The 25170-nt window shown below is 42.8% G+C and overlaps 1 protein-coding gene across 3 annotated transcripts in view; it reads right to left on the bottom strand.

Annotated features, from left to right (window-relative positions):
- CAPN15 (calpain 15) overlaps positions 1-25170 on the bottom strand; it is a 776524-nt gene that overhangs the window by 354514 nt on the left and 396840 nt on the right. For all 3 annotated transcript variants that reach the window (XM_069646897.1, XM_069646898.1, XM_069646899.1), the window contains 2 exons: positions 11339-11522; positions 10030-10253 (listed from right to left, as the gene is read on the bottom strand). In XM_069646897.1, the coding sequence (XP_069502998.1) occupies positions 10030-10253; positions 11339-11522 (408 nt within the window). The remainder of the gene's footprint in view (positions 1-10029; positions 10254-11338; positions 11523-25170) is intronic.

Genomic DNA, 25170 nt, shown 5'->3' with positions numbered 1-25170 from the left:
GCCACCTCACCCACTTGAACTTGTCTCAGTATTCATAAGGCAAGCGGACAAGCCCCTGCATCCGGTTCAATCAACGGCCAAACATCAGAGAGTAGTGGAAAATCAACAAAAAACAGTGCAGGGTTCCAAAAATAAACCATTGCTGAAAGTCGCAACTCCCAGTGAATCAGACGCTAGTATTTCACAAATAGTGTCAACCTTTGACCCCCCTGATTTCTTCAAAAACAAAATCTAATGAATTAACGAAAGAGAAATCATCATCTTCACAACAAAAACAAAGCTGTAACAACTCTGTGATCTGCACTTCCACTTCTCCTAAGACAGAAGAATTTATGGCCCAAAGCTCATTGATGGACATAACCCAACACTGGGACACAACTGAGACACGGGATTCACAATTAGAAATCCCAAATATCGATTGTACAAACAAATTTGTCAAACTGTGCTCCAGCTGGGGAAAGTTGACTACCTTCCACACCCAGCCAGGCAGATCACAAAGATAGCAAACTGAAACCGGATACTTCAGAAAGAATACAACAAATCGTTCCTCCGGCCTCTACTAATCGAACAAACCGGAGATTTAGTCCTTCGAAACGCTTGGCGGAAGATCAAGGAAAGTCAAGGGGTTCGTCATTATGATCGACCCGTTTCTTCAAAATTGAACAAAAAAGAAACGATCACTACATGATCTTAAACAGAAACACGGTTCTCAGAACACTAAAAAAAGTGAAAACTCTGCAGATCTTAAAATCAGACGACTTTATCTTGATTGAACCCTACCACAGAAAGAACCAAGCGAAGGCCTACCTCCACATTAAAAAACGGGCACTTTAAGAAATATCGCAAGTAGTATACACGGAACTAGCCCATTTGGGTTTCAACCTTTACGAGATTCCAGTTACAAATTCGGACAAACCAAGAGACATACATAGAAAATCACCCAACAAAAATTACAGATACAAATTGCCAACAGAAGACCTCTACAGACAGACAAGAAGGGGAAGAAGTCCATTAACACCGAGCAAAAATACCAAGCGATACAACGGTTCGATAACAGAAGGGCATACTACAACCAACCAATCTAGGCACACCCTAATCAATAACGGAAGACTCGAACTAAGAGGAGACGCTAGAAAAAAGTCTGAACGAGAACGACAACAGCCTTACTCAACTTCACCTCGCACCCGAAACCAAGTCCAGAGTGCCTCTCCGCAAAACGAACGGTTCTTAACAAAAACCCCAGAGCAGACCACAGTATGTTCCGACAAATCACCTAAGAAAGGCAAATGGACATGGATCCGGAACGCCTTAACACCAGGGTTCAAAAGATTGCAACCATCAAGGGGTGTTGCTCCATTGTTACAGCCACCCCGACCAATCCTGCAACTAGACTCAAAAGTAACACCGAGTATAGCGTCCTGGAATACCAGAGGCCATGTCCACCTTACCAAGCCTGGCAGCCACGACCTGGGCACCTACGATATTCTATGCCTTCAGGAAACGTTGTTGCTGGATAAACCGGCTCTTGATGGCTACTGCATAGAAATATCACCGGCCTCCAAAGGTCCATCGGGACACCCTTCTTCTGATCTATTGATAGCTACCCGCACAGGCTCTGGAATATACATTACAAAGGAAATAGCCCGCAGCTATGAAATCCTGGCTGTATTGACCACGTGGAATTCGTCAACTCAAGTGGATAAGACCTCATCATCTGATTTGGTAGCTATCATTAATGTCTACTGGAATCCTCAAAAAACAGAGAATTTCTGTGACATAGTGGCTAACACTATTGATGAGATTGCAATTAAATACCAATCTCCCAACATCCTGATTTGCGGGGACCTCAACGCGAATTGTACCATCCCCAATACCTTCAAAACGAAGTAGCCTACTAACTCATCAGCAATAACCAAGGGACTAGCATGGACTACCATTAAGAAATCCAGGAATCTTCGCAACACAGCGACTGCTACTGATCCAGATACTCTAATACCGACCTGGGAGTGCGACAGGTCATCAGCTACATTTGATTATATTTTTGCGCCAGAATCTGTGTACCTCAACACAGTGTCATTCAAAGTAATTAGAACTAAGGACAGCGACCACAATTTGCTGAATCTTATTTGCAGAAGTAAAGCTCGTCAATTGCAATCCTACGAACCGTCTATTGAGACCAATTCACAACAAACTCGTCTCTGCATGTCTGCTTCAGACGTTCGTAAGCTTACCGATCAATATAACAACCCAACGTCTGACTCTGCATCGCAAGAAGCCACTGCTAGGTCCAGCTATATTCCCCTGCTTCTCACCTTCAAAAAGCTTAAGACGAGCCACAATAACCTCATTAACCATCACAGCCACGAGTACAATACGACCCTAGTCATCAAACGTAGACTCCTGAGAAAGCTAAAAAGAGAGACAGTAACCATGAATCAAACCACACTTTGGGAAAATTTCAATTGTGAAACGAGAAAATACAAGCAGTGGCTTAAACAGATCTCTTCTATACCAGTCTGATGCTGAGGCGATGACGGCACTGTCCAACAAAAAAATCTCGCGAGTTTTGGTCGCTCATCAATAAATCGAACAATCACCTAAACTCGCATATGATCAACCCAGTCTCAGAAGAAAAATAGACCACTCATTGCTTGAAACTGTTCGAACCGTTAAAAGAAAACCTTCACGTAACCAAACAACCGAACGATTCAGCCTGGGTGGACCTGACAGAGAGCGATGAGATAAAAACAAATCTTAAAATTGAAGACGTTGAGAGCCCCGGGGCCCGACGGTCTTGCCAACTGCGACATGAAACATCCGGACAACTCGTCAACCTTAATAGTTCAATCTTCAAGGTCTGTAGAGAAAGAAAAACAATCCCTGACTCATGGACTAAAGCCGTGATTGTTCCGATCTTTAAAAAGGGTTCTAGAGAAGACCCCCTGAATTATCGGCCAATAGCCCTCCTCAATGTTATCGGGAAAGTCTTTGCCACAATACTTCTGACCCATTTCCGTAAATGGGCCCCTACTTCATTGAGGATTTCAGAAAAACGCCAGTACCAGTGCCAACATAATGTGCCTGAACATACTTAAGGAAAGAGCTTTGTCAGGAGCACCACAAACTTTTCTAGCGTTTGCCGACTTGTCTCAAGCATTCGACAGAGTGGACAGACAGAAACTGTGGTCCAAATTAAGGACCTGGCACTGCCCAGAAGGAATCTTGGACCCCATAATCGATCTTCACTCAAATACCAGCATTACTGTCCGCCTAAACAACCAAGGCCTAATTTCGAATCCAATACCCCTGCACCGCGGAGTGAAGCAGGGCTGCCCACTGGCACCGGCCGTGTTTATATCCTTCCTCGGCGACTACAAAGACAGCCAAAACAAGATCAGGTCATTCGCAATGAAAAATGGAACCAAAACAGTCCCGAGACTCTTATATGCGGACGACCTGATACTATACGATCTTACTCAGGTCAGCCTGCAACGACAGCTCGACAACCTGACGAACTACATTATAGAAAATAACCTCAAGATCAACAAATCCCAAACGAAAATCATGATCTTTCAAAAACCAGGGACCAAAAAGGAGAGTCTACAGTGGTACCTTCGCGAGACAAAAATCGAAGTGGTCAAAACAGTCAAGTGCCTCGGAGTCCAAATTGACAGCTCCAAGAAAGCCTCAAATATGCAAGAAGTACTGTGGTCAAAGGCTAAGAATCTAGCCGCTCAACTACGAGCAGTCGATAGAAAGTATGGCAAATTCTCACTTCAACCTGCCATCAACTTCTATAAGGCCAAGATTACGGTATGGATGCCACACCAACAATCCCCCCTCTATTATGGCAAAAACTCGAAGGTTTAATCTGGAGATTGGTACTTGGTTTACCCAACTCAAGATCAGCAGCAGCGATAAGACGGGAACTTGGTCTGGTCTCCCTGAAAGCAGTGGTGGACCATAGTACCTTACAGTTATACAGAAAAATCCAACACCCTGAGAGCCTCGAAATCTATCGTATGATAGCAGAAGAAATTGCCAAAGGAAATAACTGCTTTATGAATGACTGGGCTAAGGCCCAAAAACAAACTACGGGAGATTGCTTGCACTGAGGAAGAACTGATGAACAACCTGGTAAGGATAAAAACAAAAATGGAGTGTCTGGACTTGATAACCACGAACGAAAAAAGCAACAGCAAACAAATTACTAGCTCATCTCCTCAGGACTCTAAATAAACTGAAAGAACCCATGAAGTACTGTAAAAAATATCCTAGCAAATCACTAATGAGAACCTTATTGAACGCTCGTCTCAACGTACTACTGACTCAGGAAATCCTAGCCATCAGAACAGGATCTAAGGAAAAAGCTTGCAGACTCTGCAAAAATCCGGAAAAGATAGAATCCACCAGACACTTGCAGATGATCTGCCCTGCACCAAGCTAGGAAACCCTTTTTTAGCCCCCTGCTCGTAAACTCATTTGCCGGTAACGAAGCAACATGGTGGAACCGCCTTATTACAGGTGACAAGATTAGATGGTCCACGGCGTCTGCAAAGCTTCTGAACATTGCAATGGAAAAGACGAAACTTACCATCGCTTCCAAAACAATTTCTATCTAAAATGTTGTCGTTCTGTATCTTTTTTAAAAAATGTTTTATTTGAAACTTCAGCCTGATACTCAATGTAAACATTGAGACCTCATGCTTTTGTTACAAGGTGTTCATCAATATTCACAAAAATCCATATTCATAAAAAAGTAATTATATATATCGCTAGACAATCACAGTTTGTCAATCCATAGTGAATCTAAAAAGTCAACTACAGCACAACTCAATTTTATGCCGTGACCGGCACTGGCTTAAGTCCACCAATCTCGATTTCCTTCTTTTGCAGGCATAAATTCACTTAGCTGCTGTGTCTGTTGTGCTACGAGCCACTCGCACTTTGTTAACAGATGTTCGGTTGTTTCTGTATCGCTATTACAAAAGCGACACATTATCTTTTCCTTCATTAATGTGTCGTCGCCACAGCATCTCTTGTTTTGAGCGCTTTTAAGCAAGAGTCTCAAAAATTGGGCCTTGTGATGACGAGAAGGGCAGTTTGTCAAATATGTGCTTGGCACATTTAATTTATGGGCGCCAGGTCCGGAGTCTAGAGTAGTCGGCATTTGGTGACGACAGTCAGTGTTCTGAATCCAGCACCAGAGTTCAAACTTCTTTTTTGTTACTTGAGGGCGCATGATCAAGTCATTCAGATTTAGATCGGCAGCAGTTAGAGTTGAGATCATCATCTCCTTCCACTCTTCTAGTAACTTCGATGAACTCTGGCCCGGTTGTGTGCAAAAGATTTGAAAAGCTGGTGTCACTGGAGTCAGACACATCTTGCGCAAAGCCATTAGTGATTTCCACAGAACACTGGTATGGAGCGAGTTCAAGGACAGTTCATATCTTATTTGGACCATCGAAATGTATGAAGGTAGCCTCAGAACTGGCCGCCAAAAGAGCCCATCTTCTGCCAAAATAGGATGTCAATATTCCATGTGGCTTCTGATCCGAAGGTGATTGCTGGAACAACCTTTAAGGCGTAGAAGGTTAGAACTGGAGTAAGGGTGAATTTGCCGTAATTTCTGTTCAGCAGCCTCGCTTGGATGGTAAATTGTGTCAATCTGTTTTCTATGTCGAGTTTCCAGTGGTGTTCATGTAGGGACTTCTTAAAGGCGATTCCCAGGTAGCGAATAGAGTTGACGATCCCGAGAGCTTTCCCATCGACTCTCCATGATAAAGCTTTCCATTTTTTGGACTCCCGTTTGCCAATTATGACAACCTTTGTCTTGTTGATGTTCAATGTCAGGTCATTGATGCTTAAATATTCTTGTAAGTTTGCTAACTGCCGCTGGAGACCAATTTGGGTACGGTCCAAGAGCACCACGTCGTCGGCATAGATTATACAACCGATTTCATTCTGCTTTACTTTGGGAGGAAAGCATCTTACATTTTTTCTGAAATCTGGTAGATCACAAATGAACATTTTAAACAGGTCGGCTGCCAACGGACACCCTTGTTTTACTCCTTTGGTGGTGGGTATTTGGTTTGATAAAGCGCCATGATCATTCAGCCTGATGCGGATGGCAGTTTGAGAATGAAGAGCTTTTATAGGGTCGATACAATTGCGGGGACATTTCCAGTTATTCCATTTTTGCCACAATTTGTCTCGATTAATGCTGTCAAAGGCGCCCTTCAGGTCGATGAAGGCCAAGTAGAGATGGGTCTTGGACTTGAAAGTTTCCAGCTTTAGTATGTTTAATAGTAGGAGATTTACTTCCACGCCCACACCTTTGGTGAAGCCAGTTTGTCTGATGTCAAAGATGTGGTTAGACACAGACCATGTTGCTAGTTTTTGGCACAGAAATGAGGCGAAGATTTTTCCTATTGTGTCCAACAGGGCAATCGGGCGATAGTTGGCTGGATCAGCCCGATTGCCCTTTTTATATATTGGCACAATAATCGCTTCACGCCAAGAATCCGGGATCGACGTTGATGCAGACAATCGCAGGAACAGCATTTCAATGAACGTTGCCCACTGTTTGACATTTTCCTTGAGCATCATGTTAGAAATTAGATCCGGACCTGCAGCATGTGATCTTTTTAAGGCTCGTATTGCTAACTCAATGTCCTCTTTGTTAATGCTTAGATCCTATGAAGTCAGACCAGGGTCAGAGACTGTTGATGTTTCCAGGGATAAATCACTGAAGATGTTTGAGAAGTGTTGTTCCCATTTTCCGGCATCAATTACGTTTGACATCATGAAAGAATGACGGACATTACCTGTGTTCAGGATTGCCCAGATTTCACAGGAATTCTTTGTAATCAATTCCTTCATAAGTACCTCAGCTTGTTCTTGTTGGATGATTATTTTTTGAGATTTTAACCAATTACGATATGTTCGACGCCGCTGGCGAATTTTTGTTTCAATCGAGATGTTATGTCTGGTCGCGGAACTAGATTTTTTAATGCGCGAATATCACGTCTCATGGCCTTTTTTCTTGCGACAGTGTCACAGAGGATATGTGTTTGTACTTAATACCCAGTTTTGAAAAATGGGATTTAGGGGTGACAAAGTCATGTAATAAAGGAGCGTAGTTCACGGACAACGCTATGTCGTGGAGGAATTTTTGGCCCATTTTCTCGATCTTTGGACCGTTAATCCGCAGGAGGTTTCCTCCCGCGTTGACAGAGATTGAGGGTATAAATTGGTTACAATCTGTTTGCCATTCCACGATACAAGATAGACGCAGAAGATTATGATCGCTGAATGGCATCTCAATTACTGTCAAAGTTGTCTCCTCCTCTAGTAAGTTACATGAGACCCAGAAATAGTCAATTATTGAATGTGCCTTTTGATTTGACCAGGTTGGTCGCGGCGGTTGATCTCCTGGGACATTTCCATTTGCCATCATGCAATTACGATTTTCAAGAGAGAGACTCCAATGATGGCTCCTTGTAGATAGATCGTCAAATGGCAATAGTTTGTAATTTCCGGCGCTGGAATCATAGATGAACCAGGAACAATTCAAATCACCGGCACATATTATTGTCAGATTTTTGTGAATCAAAAGTGTCTTGTCGATAATTGTTGTGACCGTGTCTATGAAGGTCTTTGTGGTTATTTTGCTTGGATTCCAATATCCATTCAGGACTAACAAATGTTTTCTCACGGAAGTTCTTGTTTCGGCAGTTTTTAGTAAGGCTCCTTGTACAAATGGATTTGGGTTGAATGAATCCACAAGACTCCACCAAGGATTGATTTTAATCGGCATTAGGAGCCCGGACGATGGACGCCCCATCGGGCTTTTGATAGCCGGATTTAATAAGGAGACAAAGCCGGCTCTAATTGGTGGATCGGTTAGCCATGTCTCTTGGAGACAGATAACGAATACTTTGTCCAGTTCAAAATCACAAGAGTTGAATAAATGGGTGAATCCACGGGTATTCCAGGATAAGAATTCCTGTTTGCATTCAGCAGGGATAATTGATGGCTAACGCTGAAATGCAGCAGTGTGTCGATTGACACTTTTTTGCGCCTCGGTGGAAAGAGGCCTTAAGTTGTTTGGAATTGACAATTCTTGATGAAGATCCGCACGTCGTTGTTCGTTGCTTCCTTGGAGACTACTTCTTGAGCTTGATGGTGGCAGGTTAGGCCTGAGGCATAACGGTTCGACTGAGATATCGAACCCAAAGACGAGCAGGTCTTCTGCGGCATTCAGAAGGGTGTTTCTGACTGAAGCTGACTGATTCAATTTGTTTCTTGAATGAAAACTCTTGTAAAAATGTTAGTGATTATAAACAAGTAAATAAAAAAAAATGAGTAAGGCAGCATTAGGCAAGGATGCCTGAGAAATGTGTTCTATTTCATGTGTGGAAATCCCACTTATTTCATTCCAGTTCTTTGAAGCAGGATCACAAGCCCCTTGATGTGTGTACTACCACAACTAGTTGGGGGTGAGTCTCTGGGATCCCACTCCCCTAATGTCCGGGTGGCAATTGGGTAGCAGCCAGAGCAACCCAGAGCGTAGTGGCTCACCCTTCTCACAACAAGATGTAGAAACCTTGCATGCACACACATATGCAAGCGACAGATCTGCCTGCACTTCCTTGCACTTTCAGTCAGATAGTATCCTCAGCACCCATTAACCTACCCCTAAAGCCACCTTTTTTTTTTCTTGCAGGACCCAAATCTCCAAAAAGCCATGCAAGTGTCAAAAGCCACACCTAGGGAAGATCCAGTAACATACCGTAACTATGTCCTGTTCAGCCTCCAGAGCATCAAAAATCCTATGTAGGAATTTGTTCCAAGTCAACATCAGGAGACAAGGCAGCAGGTGACTGCTTCACAAGATATCAAAGGACCTCCTAATAAGTGAATATCAAGGTAAGATGCAAGTTCTCTTTCTATAGGTTATCTTATTGCTGAACTCCCCCCAAATGTATATCATTACTCAAACTAATTGTGCCTACACCTATGGAATTAGAATGATTGGGATGCATCCAGCTAAACAAAATAATCTCAGGAAGAATTAAGGAGAATTTGGAAAGGGTTGGAACAAGAATTACTACTATATGAGGTTGCAATGAGGCTGTGAATCCTGCTTAACAAATCTAAAATGCAACCTTTAAGCACAACCCCAATAAGCACACCATGTTCATGGTAATAGTGGGTTTTCTGCTATAGCAATTCATTGCAGAGTCACAAGGTTGTGTTCCCGGTCAAGGGTAGAGCCCCTTCCCTTTGCATACATTCCAGTATGAACACCAAGAGCACAGAAAGCACTGGAGACTACATCCTGGATTTCTGATTAAGAACCTTCAGGGGTGATCGGTTTCAGACAGCACTGTGCCCCAGCTAAAAGGCTCCTCGGTCTACTTAACATGGCTTCACGTTAAGCCACATATCTCTGCATGCCCTTGCAGGTAACAACTGATGAATGAGGAGATCAAGCATTCAAGGATTTTTAGATGTTTTTTCTCTTCTTTGACCAAATTTAAACAAATATTGTTGCCCATCCCACTAAGCATCAGCAGTTTTACATGACATTTTTAAACAGCAATTAGAAAAGGGGTGCAAATCCTGGACAAAAGTGGCTGCAGGAATCTGGATGTGGCTTGTCAATTTACCCCACCAAGACGACTGTGTTCGAAGTAAGATTTCATTCAAGCTTTCTTTTTTGCCCCTTACCCTCCACTAGTTTAAGCTTTCAGAATGCCCCTTCCACAACCTTCCATTTTACCCATAATCTCTGTAGAGGAGCCATTACCCTCCTTCAGTTATCACCCTCTTCAGTAGTACGATTGTCCCTTCCAGTCCTTAAGCTTTTACATACCAGAGAATACCTACTATGGCCGTCTCTTTCCTCATGGCGTATTTGTACCAGCTTTCGACTGCAATTTACAAGTTCAACTAAGGAAATGCGCCTCTAAATGCGGCTGGCCCCTCCCTTAAGCAGGCTGGTCCCTCCCACCTTTCTCTTACCCAGCCTCCTTAGAGCTCAGCATTTTGGCCCAGATGAGGTCAGTGTCAATAGGCTCCTCGCGGGGGTTAGTGGAGCTGACCTGCAGCATCAGGCTCTCGCAGGGGGCGCCAGTGAGTGTAGCCAGTCCTTCAATCGCACGCCCTGCCTGGAGGGCAAAGTATGAACCATGCAGTTTGGCAAGAGCTTTCTCGATGAGTGCCACCCACAGTTGCTTCCTCTGTGCCTGTGAGACAAAGGGGAGAGAGAGAGAGAGAGAGAGACAGGTCAATGAGGAACATTGGAATCAAACCCAACATGCGATCTAGAACACTTCTGAAATCCAAAGTAACCCTGGCTTCAAAATCAGAGCCCGACATCACACATTGTAAATGTTTCTGAGATACTACAAAGAAAACAAATTCATTTGTTCTGCTGTAGATGTGGAGCAGGCAGATCATATGACCTGGTAGAAGCAGTCCAACAGTAAAAGTCAACATGTTCGAGCAGAAATATCAAACTAGTGATGACACCCGTAGGTGTGCTAAGGATTGGGTCATGCCTCAAAAGATTGTGTTTCTAATTTCCAAATTAACCAAATGGAATGAAGACGACAAGTAGAAGGGAAGCGGATAAACATACATGAAATGGGACTACAAAGGGAAGATATGGCATACTGTTTTTCAAACAAACACCCACCTAAAAATAATTCCACCGTCTTTTAAAGAAACCATGTCGAACATTGAAAACCATGTGTGCATTTATAGGTAATGTTTTTAATGAAGGGTACAGCTGTTAGTGTCCCCGGGGGAGCATGTCCACTCTGCAAAGAACATAATTAAGATTGTCTTGTATGGTTAGGAGGAAAAATGCTGCGCTGCTTGCCTGAAATTATTGGAGGTCTGGAGGATAGAGAAAATGGATTGGTAGCAAAGGCACAGGGAACACCAAGGGTTAAAATGGATGATTGGGAACACCGCACTAGGGAAGGAAGTCTCTAAAGACAACAATTTTTTCAAAGCCTTGACAGGTTTCTTGAGATAAATTGTGCTAGTGGACAATCATTCAACTCCATTGTGATTTGCGCAAACTGCAAATACATGAGAAATGTGAATAAATGGGTTTTTAAATATAATACAAAATATGCAATATCTCTTTTAACTCCCCCAAGTAAAGTGAATAGATGACCGAAATCTTTATATAATTTAAGAATCCAGATTCTCTACGTAAATCGGCAAGTACTCCCTCTTCAGTCAATTCATTTAGACATGGGGAAAAACCTTTAATATCAATATCTGTCACAGCCTTTAGCAGAACAAGAGCATGACTGACCTGAGAAAAAAGGAGGTAGCCAGCCTCGTCGCATGGCAACATGTCATCTACAAGCACAGTGGTCCAGGTGCCATCCTTGCACAGTCGCACCTGATACGCCCCCTCTGCGCACCGATCTCGAGTGATCATAACCCGCTCCACCAGCTCAGGCCGCTCTGCTAGCACTGCCAGGGCACTCAGGAACCTGTGGTGGACAGGAGACATTGACAAGGATAGTGAGTCCTAGAAACCTTTGACAGACAATATTTGCACCAAAACCATCTACAGTTTAATGACAGAAGTGAACATGCACAAACGTTCCTGTAGAACCTAGTCAGAGATCTATTGAAAGATTAAATCTGAGTGATGCGGGGCTACAGCATCCATGAACTTCATTCCTAAGAGGTGAACTGGAATAATTACAGTCCTAAAGCTTGCAAGGGGAGTCTCACTTTTAAAAACAGGACAGCGGACAACAAGAATAAGCCCGATGGCAGTTGGATGTTAATACAATATCCTTTCATAGTAAATGATTCCCTTCAAACGTTTTGCAGTCTTAAGCAAAGGTCACAGAAATTAGGGTTTTGAAGGAATTAAGTCCTCATTATAGGGTGTAAATCCCAACGTTCTAAAGGAAGTCAGTAGCTTCTCATAAGGCATTTTAACAACAGAGTCCTCAACATATCTCTTTTCTGCCCCAGAGCTACTGAAGAACAAGTATGCTCACAAAAGTACACAATGTATTTGAAGCTGGTGTAGCCTATATAAAGACCTATCAAAAACACAAGAGTATGCTGCATTATAATACAATTATGTTGACTGCACAAGTGAGGTTTCATTGTGTGTAGAGAAGGCAAAAGGTCAACCTGCCATATAAAAAAACAGCTTCACTCAAGAGAATCAGCGTTTCCCCAAGTAATTAAACAGGGTCCCCGATGGTTTTGTCTCCTTCTAGTGTACAGCAAGATCCCAGAAACATTCTTTTGCAGCTAACACTCCCCAGGATGGCAAACAGTCCATTAAATAGGACTCCCTTAGTATGAACTCTGGCTAGAGGGCCAGGCAACCGACCGGCACAAAGTATTTTACATTACTAGCAAAAGTGCCTATACAGCGCTTTCTCAAAGTACGAATTCCACCTCAGGTATAATTAGGACAAAGCAGGGGTCTTCTGGCATTTCCCATTTCAGTTAGGAGGCGAAAATAAGCTAAAGTGATATTTGACGCAGGTGGATATTTCTTACATTTTATTACATATGCAGAATTTTTAATATTACACTTCAGCCAAAGATTGGTCTAGGCTCTAAAAAACTAAAACTTAACAAATCTTATTTACCTAGATGATCAAACAGATTATGGATTTAATAATCCAACAGACCTTTAGGGAGAGTCAAATCCAAACAAGAGAATTCATTTTTTTGTAAAAGAAGACATTTGGCAAGACGCAAGCGCAAGTCCAAAATAAATTATTAGGGGAGCACCTCTAGCATTTCCAGGGCATTTGAGGGGAGAGGGCTTCAAAAAGTAGGTGGCCCGATCTTCCAGAGGAGTGGAGAGTGGTGTATTGGGAACAGTTGTAAGTAGGAAAAGGATGAAAGGTGTTGAGAGGGTGCCATAAAGGGAGTTGGAGCAGGGTGACAAATAGAGGCCTGGGGAAATAAAGGGACAGACAGCAAGAGTGATTGCGGGCTTGGATCAGGACTTAAAGCACAGGCTCGCGATAGGCTAGCACCATAACCTTCCATGTTCATATTATATCTGTATTTGTATTTTATTTATTTGTAAAGCGCACCTGACCCGAAGGCAACCGGGCGCTTATCTTAGAACAACAGGTACATAGAAAGGCAATGGTTACAGTTACAATCATACAAAGGACAAGTTAAGTAAAGTACATGGCAGTGCAAGGCAAGGCAGTTGTCAAGTGATAAGGCGACAAGAGTCAGAATGGCAAGTGGTGGCAGTTTAGTCAAACGTGGAGGATAGCCAGAGCTTAGCTTTTTGTTTGAATAGAATTGGAGACGGCAAGGATCTGATGGTGAGTGGCAGTGAGTTCCAGAGTTTAGCGTGCTTGGGTAGATCTGAGTGACCGTGAAGGTATATACTGAGAGAACCAAGAGGCTAAGTAGATGGGGGCCTGGTTGTTTACACATTTGTGTGTGAGGGCCAAGGATTTCAGTGATATCCTTTGGGCCACTGAGAGCCAGTGAAGACTCTCCATTGTTTCGGAGAGGTGTGCAGATCTGGGAATATTAAGGGCCGCTCTAAAAGCATTAATTTGAACAACCTGGAGTTTGTTGAGGTTGCGTTGGTTGGTACCTTGATAAAGTGCATTGCAGTAATCGAGTATGGACATGACCAGTGTCCTGGCTAGAATGATGCAATTCTGTGTGGAAAGGAATGGGCAGCAGGCTGCGACAAGCTTACATGTGTAAGCAGAGGCAGCGACCACCGCATTAGTTTGTCTATTAAGGGAGATTGTGGAATCGAGAAGAGGGGCAACCTTGTGGAGTCTCTATTGGGTGCCCAAAATGAGAAGCTCTGTCTTGTCCTCATTGAGACAGAGCTCATGTTGGGCCATCCAAGCTTGGATGACTGGTAGATGTCATTCAGAGCTTTGGAATCGACCATGTAATCACCAGTGATAGGAATGAGTATCTGGGTGTCATCAGCGTCACCTTGCTCTTCAAGTCAAATGACAGAATGCAGTGAGTTTTTCTCTTCTTCTCACAAGTGCAATTAATATTGCTGCAGGCTTGTGACTGTTCGGTTTACGTTCCTGAATACAGTCTTGGTTTCTCTGCCACATAATGCTTTAATATTATGTAACTTCAACTCCCGGTTCAAGAGGGCAGTGTGGGTTTCCTCCTTTCCGACAATGTCCAATTACTATTGTTGCACACTGGTGAACCTTAACTGCAGGTAGCAGAATTCAGTGTGGGTTTATCGCTGCCTCACAATGTTCACTTATTACTGATCAGCTTGTGTGAACATTCACTCAAGATTCGGGAAGGAAGTGCAGATTTATCTGCTCTCCCCGCACCCTCTAGCCCCAAAGTACAATAAGGTTTACTTTTCATTCCACTATTACTACAATACCAGAATAACATTCCTAAAGACTAAAAGAGATACAAGTTGATATAAAACAAAAAGCACCACATTTTGCTTGCAAGGACAGTAGTAAATTTAATCTTGCCTTCATATTGTTTTATGTATTTATTGTGTTAAACTTTGATACAACACTGGCTGTACCCAGAAGTTCTAAGAGCACTTTACGAAGTTCAAAAAGGGAGGAGGTGAAGAAGGTTTAATCTTTTTCAACACAGGAAAGGGAGATCAGGATAAAGGATAGGGAAGAGGTGCGGCTGCATTAGGTGGAGGTTAGAGGTAATTTTTAAACATTTTGTAGAAGGAGATGATGGAAAGGGCAAAGCAGATGTAAGGTGGCGGGTGATCCAGGCTCTGTGTGCCCATTCTGTGAGGGCCTGTTTTTGTTGGTCGGTTAGTTGCAGAGTGAATGGGTCAGATTTTGGCTGGTGTTTCTGGTGTTTGTGTGGATGATCATGGTTTTCAGTTTGTTGTGAAGGTAGGGTGGGGTTTTGAGGTGGGTTGTTTTTTTTAGACGGCAAAACTAGTTCTGCAGTAACAGAACTGCAGGTTATAGATCAACACGTTGGTAGGGAAGATTTCACAAGTCCTCAAGTAAACACCAGTAATAATGAGCACATTGCAATACATGAATGGGGATGTGCACAAGATAGCTGAAATCTCGGTTACACAAGAGGTGCTGTTGTAAGAGTCAGGTCTTCAGAGCATGTGCCACCTACAATAAGACGTGCTGCAGTGGGGAGAACTGCTTTTAGGGGAGTCACCTGATCAGCTGGGAGACCCTTCAGGAGAGCATTCCCCCCCCCAATCGATGTGCAAGACCACAAGGGCCTGCACTACAGTCCGGAAGTCCTTTGGCAGGATTAAGGGTTTGATTTGTCGATGGGCAGAGATTGAGAGGCAGGCTGTTTGGGTCTTCCTGGATATGTGTTTCTGGAAGTACAGGCTGCTGCTGTCAATGGTGAAGCCTAAAGATTTTTCTGAGTCCGGGAGTTCTTTGTCAAATCTTTGTAGGCGCCTATCATTGAGCTATTGTTGGTCAAGTTGTTGGTCAAGTTGTTTCAGTGGGTGGACTAATGAAGACAAATTCAGTCTTGGAAGAGTTTAGATTGGGGTACGCAGTGGACATCCAGTACTGGATGATGGCTGGGTAATCTGAGGCGAATGATGTCATGCACACTTATTTTCTCTCAAGTACAACTGAGCATCATCCATGTATTGGTGGATGGTGAGACGATTCACTAGGTGTTTTCACTTCTCCCCAGAGGGTAGGGGGCCCTTCCCATGAGGCTAGGGAGGAGGGACATCTACCCAATATTCCCCCTATGGCAGCAGTATTCAAACTGTGGGGCGCGCCACTGCAGGGGGCCACGAGAGCCTAGCATAAAATGTATTAAATATATATATATATATATATATATATATATATATATATATATATATATATATATTCACTAAAACCTGTGAAATTGACAAAAAAAAAAAAAAAACTTTATAAACGTGACATTATGGTTCGGAAGTAAAACCGAAAAACCTCTGAAATGACAAATGTCAATGACATTTGTGATGTCATCTTTGATGTCTTGGGTGTTAGTGTTAGCAGGCCAGTTATGGTTGTTTAGCCTACCATAACTGGCGAATTTCAGGGGGTTTTCGGTTTTACTTCGAACCATAACGTCCCCTTAACAACGTTTTTCTTTGTGAATTTTACAGGTTTTTAGTACAGCAACTTAACCATACCGTCCCTTTTGCAAGGTTTTTTTCCTAAAGATGATGGGTTTATAGTAGTGGCACGTAACCATAATGTAAAGTAACATCTGGCTTATTTACACACCTTGCGGAGAATACCACATGACAATATACTGGTGTACAGCACAGTAGTGTGTCCCAGAATCCGTAAACACTTAACAGTAAGATGTTTACCTTGTGGACAGTGTGGAAACAGATTGTATATTGATGTAGGAACGTCACCTGCAACATTTGCCTTGCACAGCGCCAACACGTATTCGTAGTCAGCCATTAACAATGTAGTACACATTACATACTTTTAGCATAAATTCTAGTTATCTGAAAATGACATCAGCCAAGGCCATCCCTCCTCCCCAAGAAACAGCAGCACTGCTGTAATGAAGGAGCATGACAAACACTGCCCCTACCTTACAAATAACAAACGCACAATATTTTTGCACCATCCACCCACCCCCCCATATCACTGTTTGATGCCTCTTTCCCCATTTCCATTCGCAAATGGCCTTATTAGCTGTCCTACCAGAAAAGAAAGCCACCTTGCGTTAAGAACCACCTTTCACAGTGTAAGTATATATATTTTTTTTAAATAAAAATCACATACACTCCATGTACTTTATATTTCTCAGTAAAGGACATACGCAATAAGATTTGTCAGTAATGGTATAGATGTGCAAAGCATTAACATGGGCTACTGAAAAATACAAAACAAAATCCTTTTTCAAGATGGCCGCCATCGAAAGGAAAGGTGGTTGTTCCATACATGGCCCCTCTTCGCTTTCCATGGCAGCCAGCAAAAAGCTAAAGTACGTGCCGTGATGCAGAACTTGTAAATAAACATACAGCGACGTACAACATGGTACCGTACATTTTGAAATGATACACTGGATTTTAAAAGAAAACGTCAACATTTTCGAATTTGTGAAGTAGTTTTATTTAACAAACAACTGTCAGAAACCATCGGACCAACCCCATTTTCAATTAAATTGTAACAATGGTTCTAAGGGCGACATTGAAAATGTTCATGGTGAGACACACGCAGTTATTTTCGCACACCAAAGTATGCGTTTCTGTTAAAGCACCCGCTTTGTTTGCACAGGTATTTCTAAGACCGCGCCATGACCGTTGCCCTACACCACCATAAATGATGTTATGTTACTCCTAATGGCTAGTTCAGCGTAGGGACAAAGAGCCTGGCCGGTCATCCCACAACATTGTAATGGACAGGCAGCCGGTCACGAGCAGTTGCATTTGGCGATGAAAGAAAACCGTCACTCGGCATCTGGAAAACCATGGCATGCACAGTACGGCAAGATTTAACTAGGCGGAAAACGTAAGAGAAAATCTGTGTCAATACCCAACCTTTAGGAAAAAATTCCAACAAAGACAAAGATTGTGGAAAGTAGTACACAAATGGAAGTCGACAAACATGACACTTTAAGGAAACATTAGGGTTAACCATGGGTATATACAGTGACACCCTACAAACGCCGAGAATCAGCACTCGCCGTAAGGGTTAAAAAAAAGGGCAACAACACAGTGAGATGGTCATTCAGTTATGAAGCCAACATGAATGGACAAGCAAGAAAAAATTAGATGTCTTGATGTTACACAAGACCAAAATAACGTGCGAACTGATACACAAAGCTATTTTGGCAAACATAGCATTTAAAAGAAGAAGAAATAACGGTTAACAAGGGTGACTCAAGTCATAGCCTGCAAACGCGCACAATGTGCAGTCTGTTATTGGAGGAAAATTAAAACTGCGCAAAAAGATAATACTTCAGTTACATTGTCACAATTAGTGTTTGGTAATATAAAATTAAAACGCGGGTTTGTGTAGAGTCGTCAAATAAAATTAAAACGCGGGTTTGTGTAGAGTCGTCAAAATTAAACTTGCATGACCTTGACAGCCTCCATTGTTTTTGGCAAAGTCAGACAGCAATGTGTTTGCATCAAAAAATCTTCGTGAACTGATATGTCATGTTCCTTACAAAAACGTTTTTAAAACATAACCTTATCAAATGGTATTTTTTTCCCCAAGCTTTCATTCCTTGCATAGCTTTTGAAGTTTCCCTTTCGCTCAAGGTCAAAAAACAATAGCCCCTTATGAATTGACTTGTATGTGTGGGCATACTGAGCTCGCAACCAAAAAAGCAAATCAACTGACCTTCACTCAGAAGGCAAATACATTCTCACTTTGCAACAACATATGAGAATCCAATCATGAGAACCGATAATCCCATACGCCTTCAAAACCACGGTTTCCATCAAACACTCCAGGTGGCGGGCTAAGAATTCAAAAAGGTAGGACACCAATCCAACTTCAATATTAATCTGAAAACATTGTAACACAGACGCAGGCATTGGTCGCCATACATTGAGCACTAACTTCCACTTTACCGTATGAATTTGGTGGCAAGAAAACACCACTTTTTGAGTTTGTGCTGCCACATTCCATCCCAACCTAATTAAAGCTCACCTTCGGAAACAGTATTTCCTAAGTTTAACAAGTGCATTGGTGTCTTGTTTTGTATGTGTTACCGGCGAGGTCCGTGTACACCAAAACATTAACAAAAGATGGAAGAGGCAGCAAACAAATCTGACGCACTTCACACTGTTCCACAACCAATCAGTGAAAGCGCCACATGTCCACGGACATGACGCTACGGATTAGCCAATCAATTTCTTGTCCGCGGAGCGAACAGGGACGTGTGACCACGGAGCGGACATAGATATCACAAATTTTTTCAGACCTACTTTTTGGTCGTTTTAAAGGAAACTACTGGACGGATTGTCACCAAATTTACAAAAGCACACTTACGGGACCTAGCCCCTGCCGCAAATTTGGTGAAAGTCCGTCCAGCGGTTTGGCCTGTAGGCGTGCGCAAAGTTTTTCCCCATTCAGTCTATGGGAAAGAAATACGTTTTGGGACCCCCCCCCCCCTATAACGTTTCCCCCCCTGGACCAAACATCAACAAACTTTGCAAATAAATTCAGAGTAGCCCATATACTTGTTATGCAAAGTTTGGAGAGGATTCGTCCAGGGGGAGCGGAGTTATAGGCCGCCCAAAAAGTGCTCTTCCTATGTAAACAGCAACTTAACCATAACTACACAGCCACTACCGTCGAGAGAATGTAATATATATATATATATATATATATATATATATATATATATATATATATATATATATATATATATATATATATATATATATATATATATATATATATATATATATTTTATTATTATTATTTATTTTTTACATTTTTATATTGGAATAAATGGGCAGTGGCGGGCTGAAGCATGAAACTGTGTCAGGCACCAATGAAAAAGTGGCCCTCGGTTGTAAATGGCTATTAATTCCTTTAATCACAGACTGTTTCAATAGTACCCAAGGGGGTGCGCATTGTGTTACAATGTAAGTAAATTGTGATATTTAAAGGATATTTATTCAGCAACAATGGTCAAAATTACTAACCTCATGGTGAAGTAACTCATCAAACTGGCCGACATTGGCCAAAAAGGTGGCCCATTTTGACTGGCCCACACTAGCATTTTGCATTTTTGGTACAGGCATTGCCCTATAGGCGAGCCCGAGTCTGAGCCAGGCGGCTCATCCATAATGTCGAGGGGGGGGGGGTGGGCACCCACCCGTGGCTCCTTCACCCATTATGGAGGAGCTAAGGAGCCAGCCAGTGAAACAGTGAGCACTCCCTCAGCTGCTTTTTCCAACTGAGGGAGTGCTCCTGGGCTGGCTGAACTGTCACTATTTCCCTTTGACAGTTCAGTTCCCCAGCCGCACATGCTCACTGTACATAGCTCATTGGAAATGTTGATTGCGGAACTGCATGTCTATCTGCAAGGGGGAGCACCTGCGCATCCTTGCACATACGGACAGAGCAGCCTGGAGCAGGGCGTTTCAGCACCCACATGCAGGCCAATGCAGAAGATACATTTATGTTAATTTTTTTTATTTAAACATGTGTATGGATGAGTGTATGCTTGTGTTATTAGTGTGTGGTGATGGATGCTCGTGTGAATGATAGAGTGATTGCTGTATGAATGTGTGTTAGTTTGTTTTGGTCCGTTGATCTGATTTTGGCAAGTGGCGGATAGAGGGGGGAAGGGGGGGTTGTACAACAAAGGCATTTTAAAAATGCCTAAATGCCTTTGTTGCACAATCCCTGTACCCACCTGCCAAAATCAGCTCTCCTTCTGAGGCGTTGTGGCGGCCAGGGGACAGGGATTGTATTTTCTTTACTGGATTTCTATCATAGATGTCCAGTCAAAAATACCATGCTCTCCCCCTTGGGACCCCAGCGCCTTGCATACACACAATCATATTGATCGTGTTAGGCCCAGTGGGTCCCAGGGGATAGGGATGTTATCTTTTTACTGGACATCTATCATAGATGTCCAGTAAAAAAATGTCATGCCTGCCCCCTGGTCCCCCAGCACCAATTGCAAACTGTTTGGCTATTTACCCATTTTTTTTTTTTAAGTATGATCTACAACGCAACATTTTAACCCATTATTTTAAAATAAAATCATGGTGGGAATCCCCCGCCCGTCCCCCCCTCCCCCCAATACCCCTTGATTGGTCCGGACTCCCTCACTGCGCTCGGTTGCTATGGCATTTTTTGGGGAAATAGTTATGCCCCTCCACTTAAAAAAAATCATCAGCCGCCATTGGCCCTTCGGACCGTGTTGGGAACGGGATAAAGATACAAAGCATCTTCCACGTGGCAGTACTTGGGAAGAGAGTCACCCAAATGGGCCTAGTGAGAAGGGAAGAGAACAGACAGTCTGGGAACCCAACAGAGCTGAGGCATATGTTGATACAAGTCCTCTTCCTCATGGCACTACTTGGCAGGGGAGTGAACAACTGGACCCGATGAAAGAAGAATAGAAAATAGGGTCTGGGCCCCAAACCAAAGTAACCAAAATCAGCACATAAGTCATCCTCCTCATGGCAGTACTTGGGGGAGGGTGGAGGGTGGAGGGTTGGCCGGGGGGGGGGGGAGCCTGGAACTTTTATGAAAGTTACCCAGGAACACAGGGGAAAGAAGCCATTCCCCCTGGACCCAATCAGAACTTTGGTGAAACTATTATCCAGGGGAAGGGAGACATTCCCCCTGGATCCAGCTTGAATATTACCAAAGAAGCCAGGGGAAGGGAGTCATTCCTCCTGACCACGTCTGGAACTGTGTGTAAACCAAGACCAGCGAAAGGGAGTAATTCCCCCTGGTATTGATTGGAGTACTGAAAAGACTTTCTTTTACAACACCCTGAGAAGGAATTAATTCTCCTGGTGCGAGAACTTTTACTTAAGACTCTGTTATAGTGTAAGTGTTAGAGGTAAGATGTCGACTCATGCAGTGCTTAGTTACGGACATTCAGACAGACCCTTTTGTTTTTAGTTTGAGGCAGGGGAACCCCTCTTAGAGTTAGGGAGAGCCAGGTTTTAGAATTCAATTAAAGTCTTTGCCAACCATTGTGACAACTCCTGGTCAGTTGCCTTCTTCTACACCCTTACAATGGCAATACTGGGATCTTTGAGGAGAGTGTCCAGAGGCTCCATGTAAAGGTTATAAAGTATTGGTAAGAGGATGGAGACCTGGACTCGGCTAGAATGCAACAAGATCTGGACGGCCTAGTGTCTGGTTGAGAGGTAGGAGGTAAACCAAATCAGTAGAGTGCTAGATAACCCTATACTGTCAGCAAGGAGGGAGAGAAGGATGTGGGGGTCAACAGTGTGGAATTAACCCTATAGGTCCGGGAGGACGAGGAGTCCTGTGTGGCCCTTATCCATGGGTTGGAGAGCATTATCCACCACCAAAATGGTAGCTGTCTCGATGCTACACTTGGGGTAGGACCATGACTGACATTTAGAAGTCAGAGTTGTTTGATTCTGGCAAGTAGTTGTGTAGCTACTACCTTCCCAAGATTTTGCCAATAAACGGGAAGTTCCAATGGGCCAGTAGTAGGCTAGGTCGTCTGGATCTACGGGTTTCTTTTTCTAAAGAGGTCTTATGAGACCAGTCTTGAGGGTGTCCGGGAAGGACCCGTTCTGTGAGGGAGGCATTAATGATGCCGAGGAACGCGTTGAGCACTGGGCCCAACAATTGTTAATAATGGAGGCCGGGATTATATTGTCCGAGTAAGAAGTTTGAGAGATGCAATCATTTTTATGAGATGCAGGGGGGGGGGAGAGAAAGGAGAAAATTCAGTGTGCAAGCTGGGGTGCTAATGCTGTGAGAGGTCAATTGAATGGTCTGTGGAATTTAGTATTTTTTTTTCGATAATAAAATTCCGTCTAATTTTTCCTGAGTTGCTAGTATCTTGGGGTCGCGTGAGGGTTTGGTACAATGCTTCACTACTTCAAAAAGGGTTTTGTGCCTATTAGTGGCTGCCGCAATGGTGGTGGAGTAGTAGGCCGCTTTGGCCTAGGTAATACGAATCCTACGGTTGGCACAGAGAGATTTGAGGTTAGTAAGGTCTCCCCGGGTACTGTTTTTGTGCCACCATTTCTCTAGGGCTCCGATTTGAGCATTTGTTGGATGCTAGCTCAGGGGTGTACCATGGGGTGGATAGTTTGGTCTTAGTCCGGCAGTTTTTTTTAGGGGGGTAAGAGTGTTCACCAATTTCATAGCAGAGTTTTTGAATAATTTTAAGAGGCCTGAGGCATTCGCTGTGGTGGGGAAGTCCGCAATGTTCGCTTATAGCTCATTGACCGTGATGGTTTTAAATTAGCGACGTTGAGTAAGGGGGCGTTTAGCCTGACTTAAGCTGGACAAAAGCATAAAATACATATATATCACCATACAATTAATTTTCATACAACAAAGTAAAACATTAAATCAAGTACAGAATTTAAAAACACATTAACATAAAAATCAAACAATCTTTAAGAAGGTGACTGCATATTCAATTTGGTTCATCTATCCAACAGCAGACTTTTAGGTGGCCTTGCCTTTTTAACCATGAACCTTTTAAAAAAAATAGGGGCACCGCAAGTCTACCTCACTGTTCCTATAAGACGCACATAAGCAGAGGGTGGCTCAAATTGTTCTAATAGAAAACAAATTCTAGGTTTCAACCATTTTACTCTGAGATGAGAATGAAACGGACAAATAAAAGGACAAAATCCTATTTAGCAGAAGCACAGGTTCTTTCTAAGCGTCAGGCTTCCTGTTTAATGAGGATGGAGCTGTCAAACCATGGCTTGTGGTGGTGCGTGTGGGGTGTAGTTTTTTTGAGGGAGACCATACAGTTGGCTGATGGCGTTGTTATAATTGTTGATTTCTAAGATGGAGTCAGTGTGAAGGCAGGGGGATGATATTAGTGATGCGAGAGCTGTGTTTGTGATTCATTTGATTTGCCTGGCTAGGGGCGGCGGGGGAAGTGCGTCAGGATGTTATGTGGGAGAATAAGTGTGAAGGGAATGGCAAAGCGGTCTAACCATGATACCAAGATTTTGACTCTGCACAGAAACTAAACTATTGCAAGAAATTAGGAGGCCAAAGGTTTTGCCAGCTATGTGTGTTGGGTGAGATTTTAGGGGGAAGAGTAGTGTAAGGATGTGGTCTAGTATGAGGTTATGTGGTGGGAACTACCTGGGCAGAAATCACCATTGCAGAAGTTGATACAGGGTGAGCTTTGTAGTAAATTTTGACTAGTCAAACAGAAAAGTATGCTTATTCCCATGGGTATACACCCAATCTCCCTTACTTAGAGAGATAAGAGCACTCTATACCACCTAAATATTTCCTAAAAGCACAATTTCCCTGTAAAGACAAAGGAATGCACCTCACTCTGCTCAATATCCAACAGGTATGAGAAATGTGTCACAATCCTGTCTTGGAAAATGAAAATTGGGGCTATAAGGATAATGAGAATGTTAAAAGTTACGGTTTATTTGCATGTTCCGTTTTATAGCTTTTGGTACCTTTTGCTCTGTGGTGGGACCAACAGGGGAGAGTATAACCCTGTGTCGGTTTTGTATCCAAATGTGAAGTATTGCTTTTAAGGCAATTACACACGGCTTTATTCAGCATAACAGGGTGTTGTTTTTTACAGATAACTGGGGAACAAAACCATGTGCGGCTGTGGCCACTAGAAGCCAGGTGAACTCTTTGCTCTTTCACATACCAGGTGTGTGTGTGTGTGTGGGTGTATTTTGCATAAAGGAATCATGTTTTGAAAGCTGTTTTTTTTTAAATAATGTAGGTAGTGTGGTATACCCAAGGGTTTCCTTTTTTCAGTTTGTTGCAGTGATTTCTGGTGTGGGCCATCCTATGAGACCCTTTTTGAAATGCATGGTAGTCCTACTGCTGAGGAGCAAGTGTGCATACATGCACTAAAAGGAAATACTGAGTAGTGGGAACAGGTATTATGATCACACTTTGGTGTTTGATGGTGCAGTGATGAGCACCAATCATGATTGTGTCCAGGTTTGGTACAATCTAAGAATCACTTTCTCTTGTGACGCAAGATATAAATGCCTTTTGGTGATTGGTTCGTCCGCTCTTTTTTATCCTGAAGCGTTTGCGTCGTGGTCGCTACGCTGTGGAGACCACAGTGTGCATCTGTCAACATCCAATTTGTGGGTCTGTGAGCCTCTGAAGAAGGTTCTATTCATTTAAGTCCAGGGACTGAACCATGTTGGGCTGTTCATATTAAAACACAATTGGGCCAAATATATTTATGCAGTGGCCTATGTGTTCTGCATATACCCATAAATATTGTGATGTCAATGTGTGTCAAATATGTTTGTAGAATTTCCCATGTTTTGTGGATTCTGGATGGATAGTTACATTTTGACACTTATCTTTTAGAAATTAGATGAATTTTATAATAAAATTATATGTTTTATAAAACCCTTGTGTATTGAATATATTTAGAAGTGGGTGGCAGACATTAATAGTATATCCGATTTTTCTCTTTCGTCTACATCCAATATGTGGTGACCCAGACAGTAGAGAAAAAGATTTT

Source organism: Ambystoma mexicanum, chromosome 2q, assembly GCF_040938575.1.
Source record: "Ambystoma mexicanum isolate Mex_15411 chromosome 2q, UKY_AmexF1_1, whole genome shotgun sequence".
Classification (NCBI taxonomy): domain Eukaryota; kingdom Metazoa; phylum Chordata; class Amphibia; order Caudata; family Ambystomatidae; genus Ambystoma; species Ambystoma mexicanum.
Note: the sequence above shows the minus strand (reverse complement) of the source record. Positions and strands in the feature narration are given on the sequence as shown.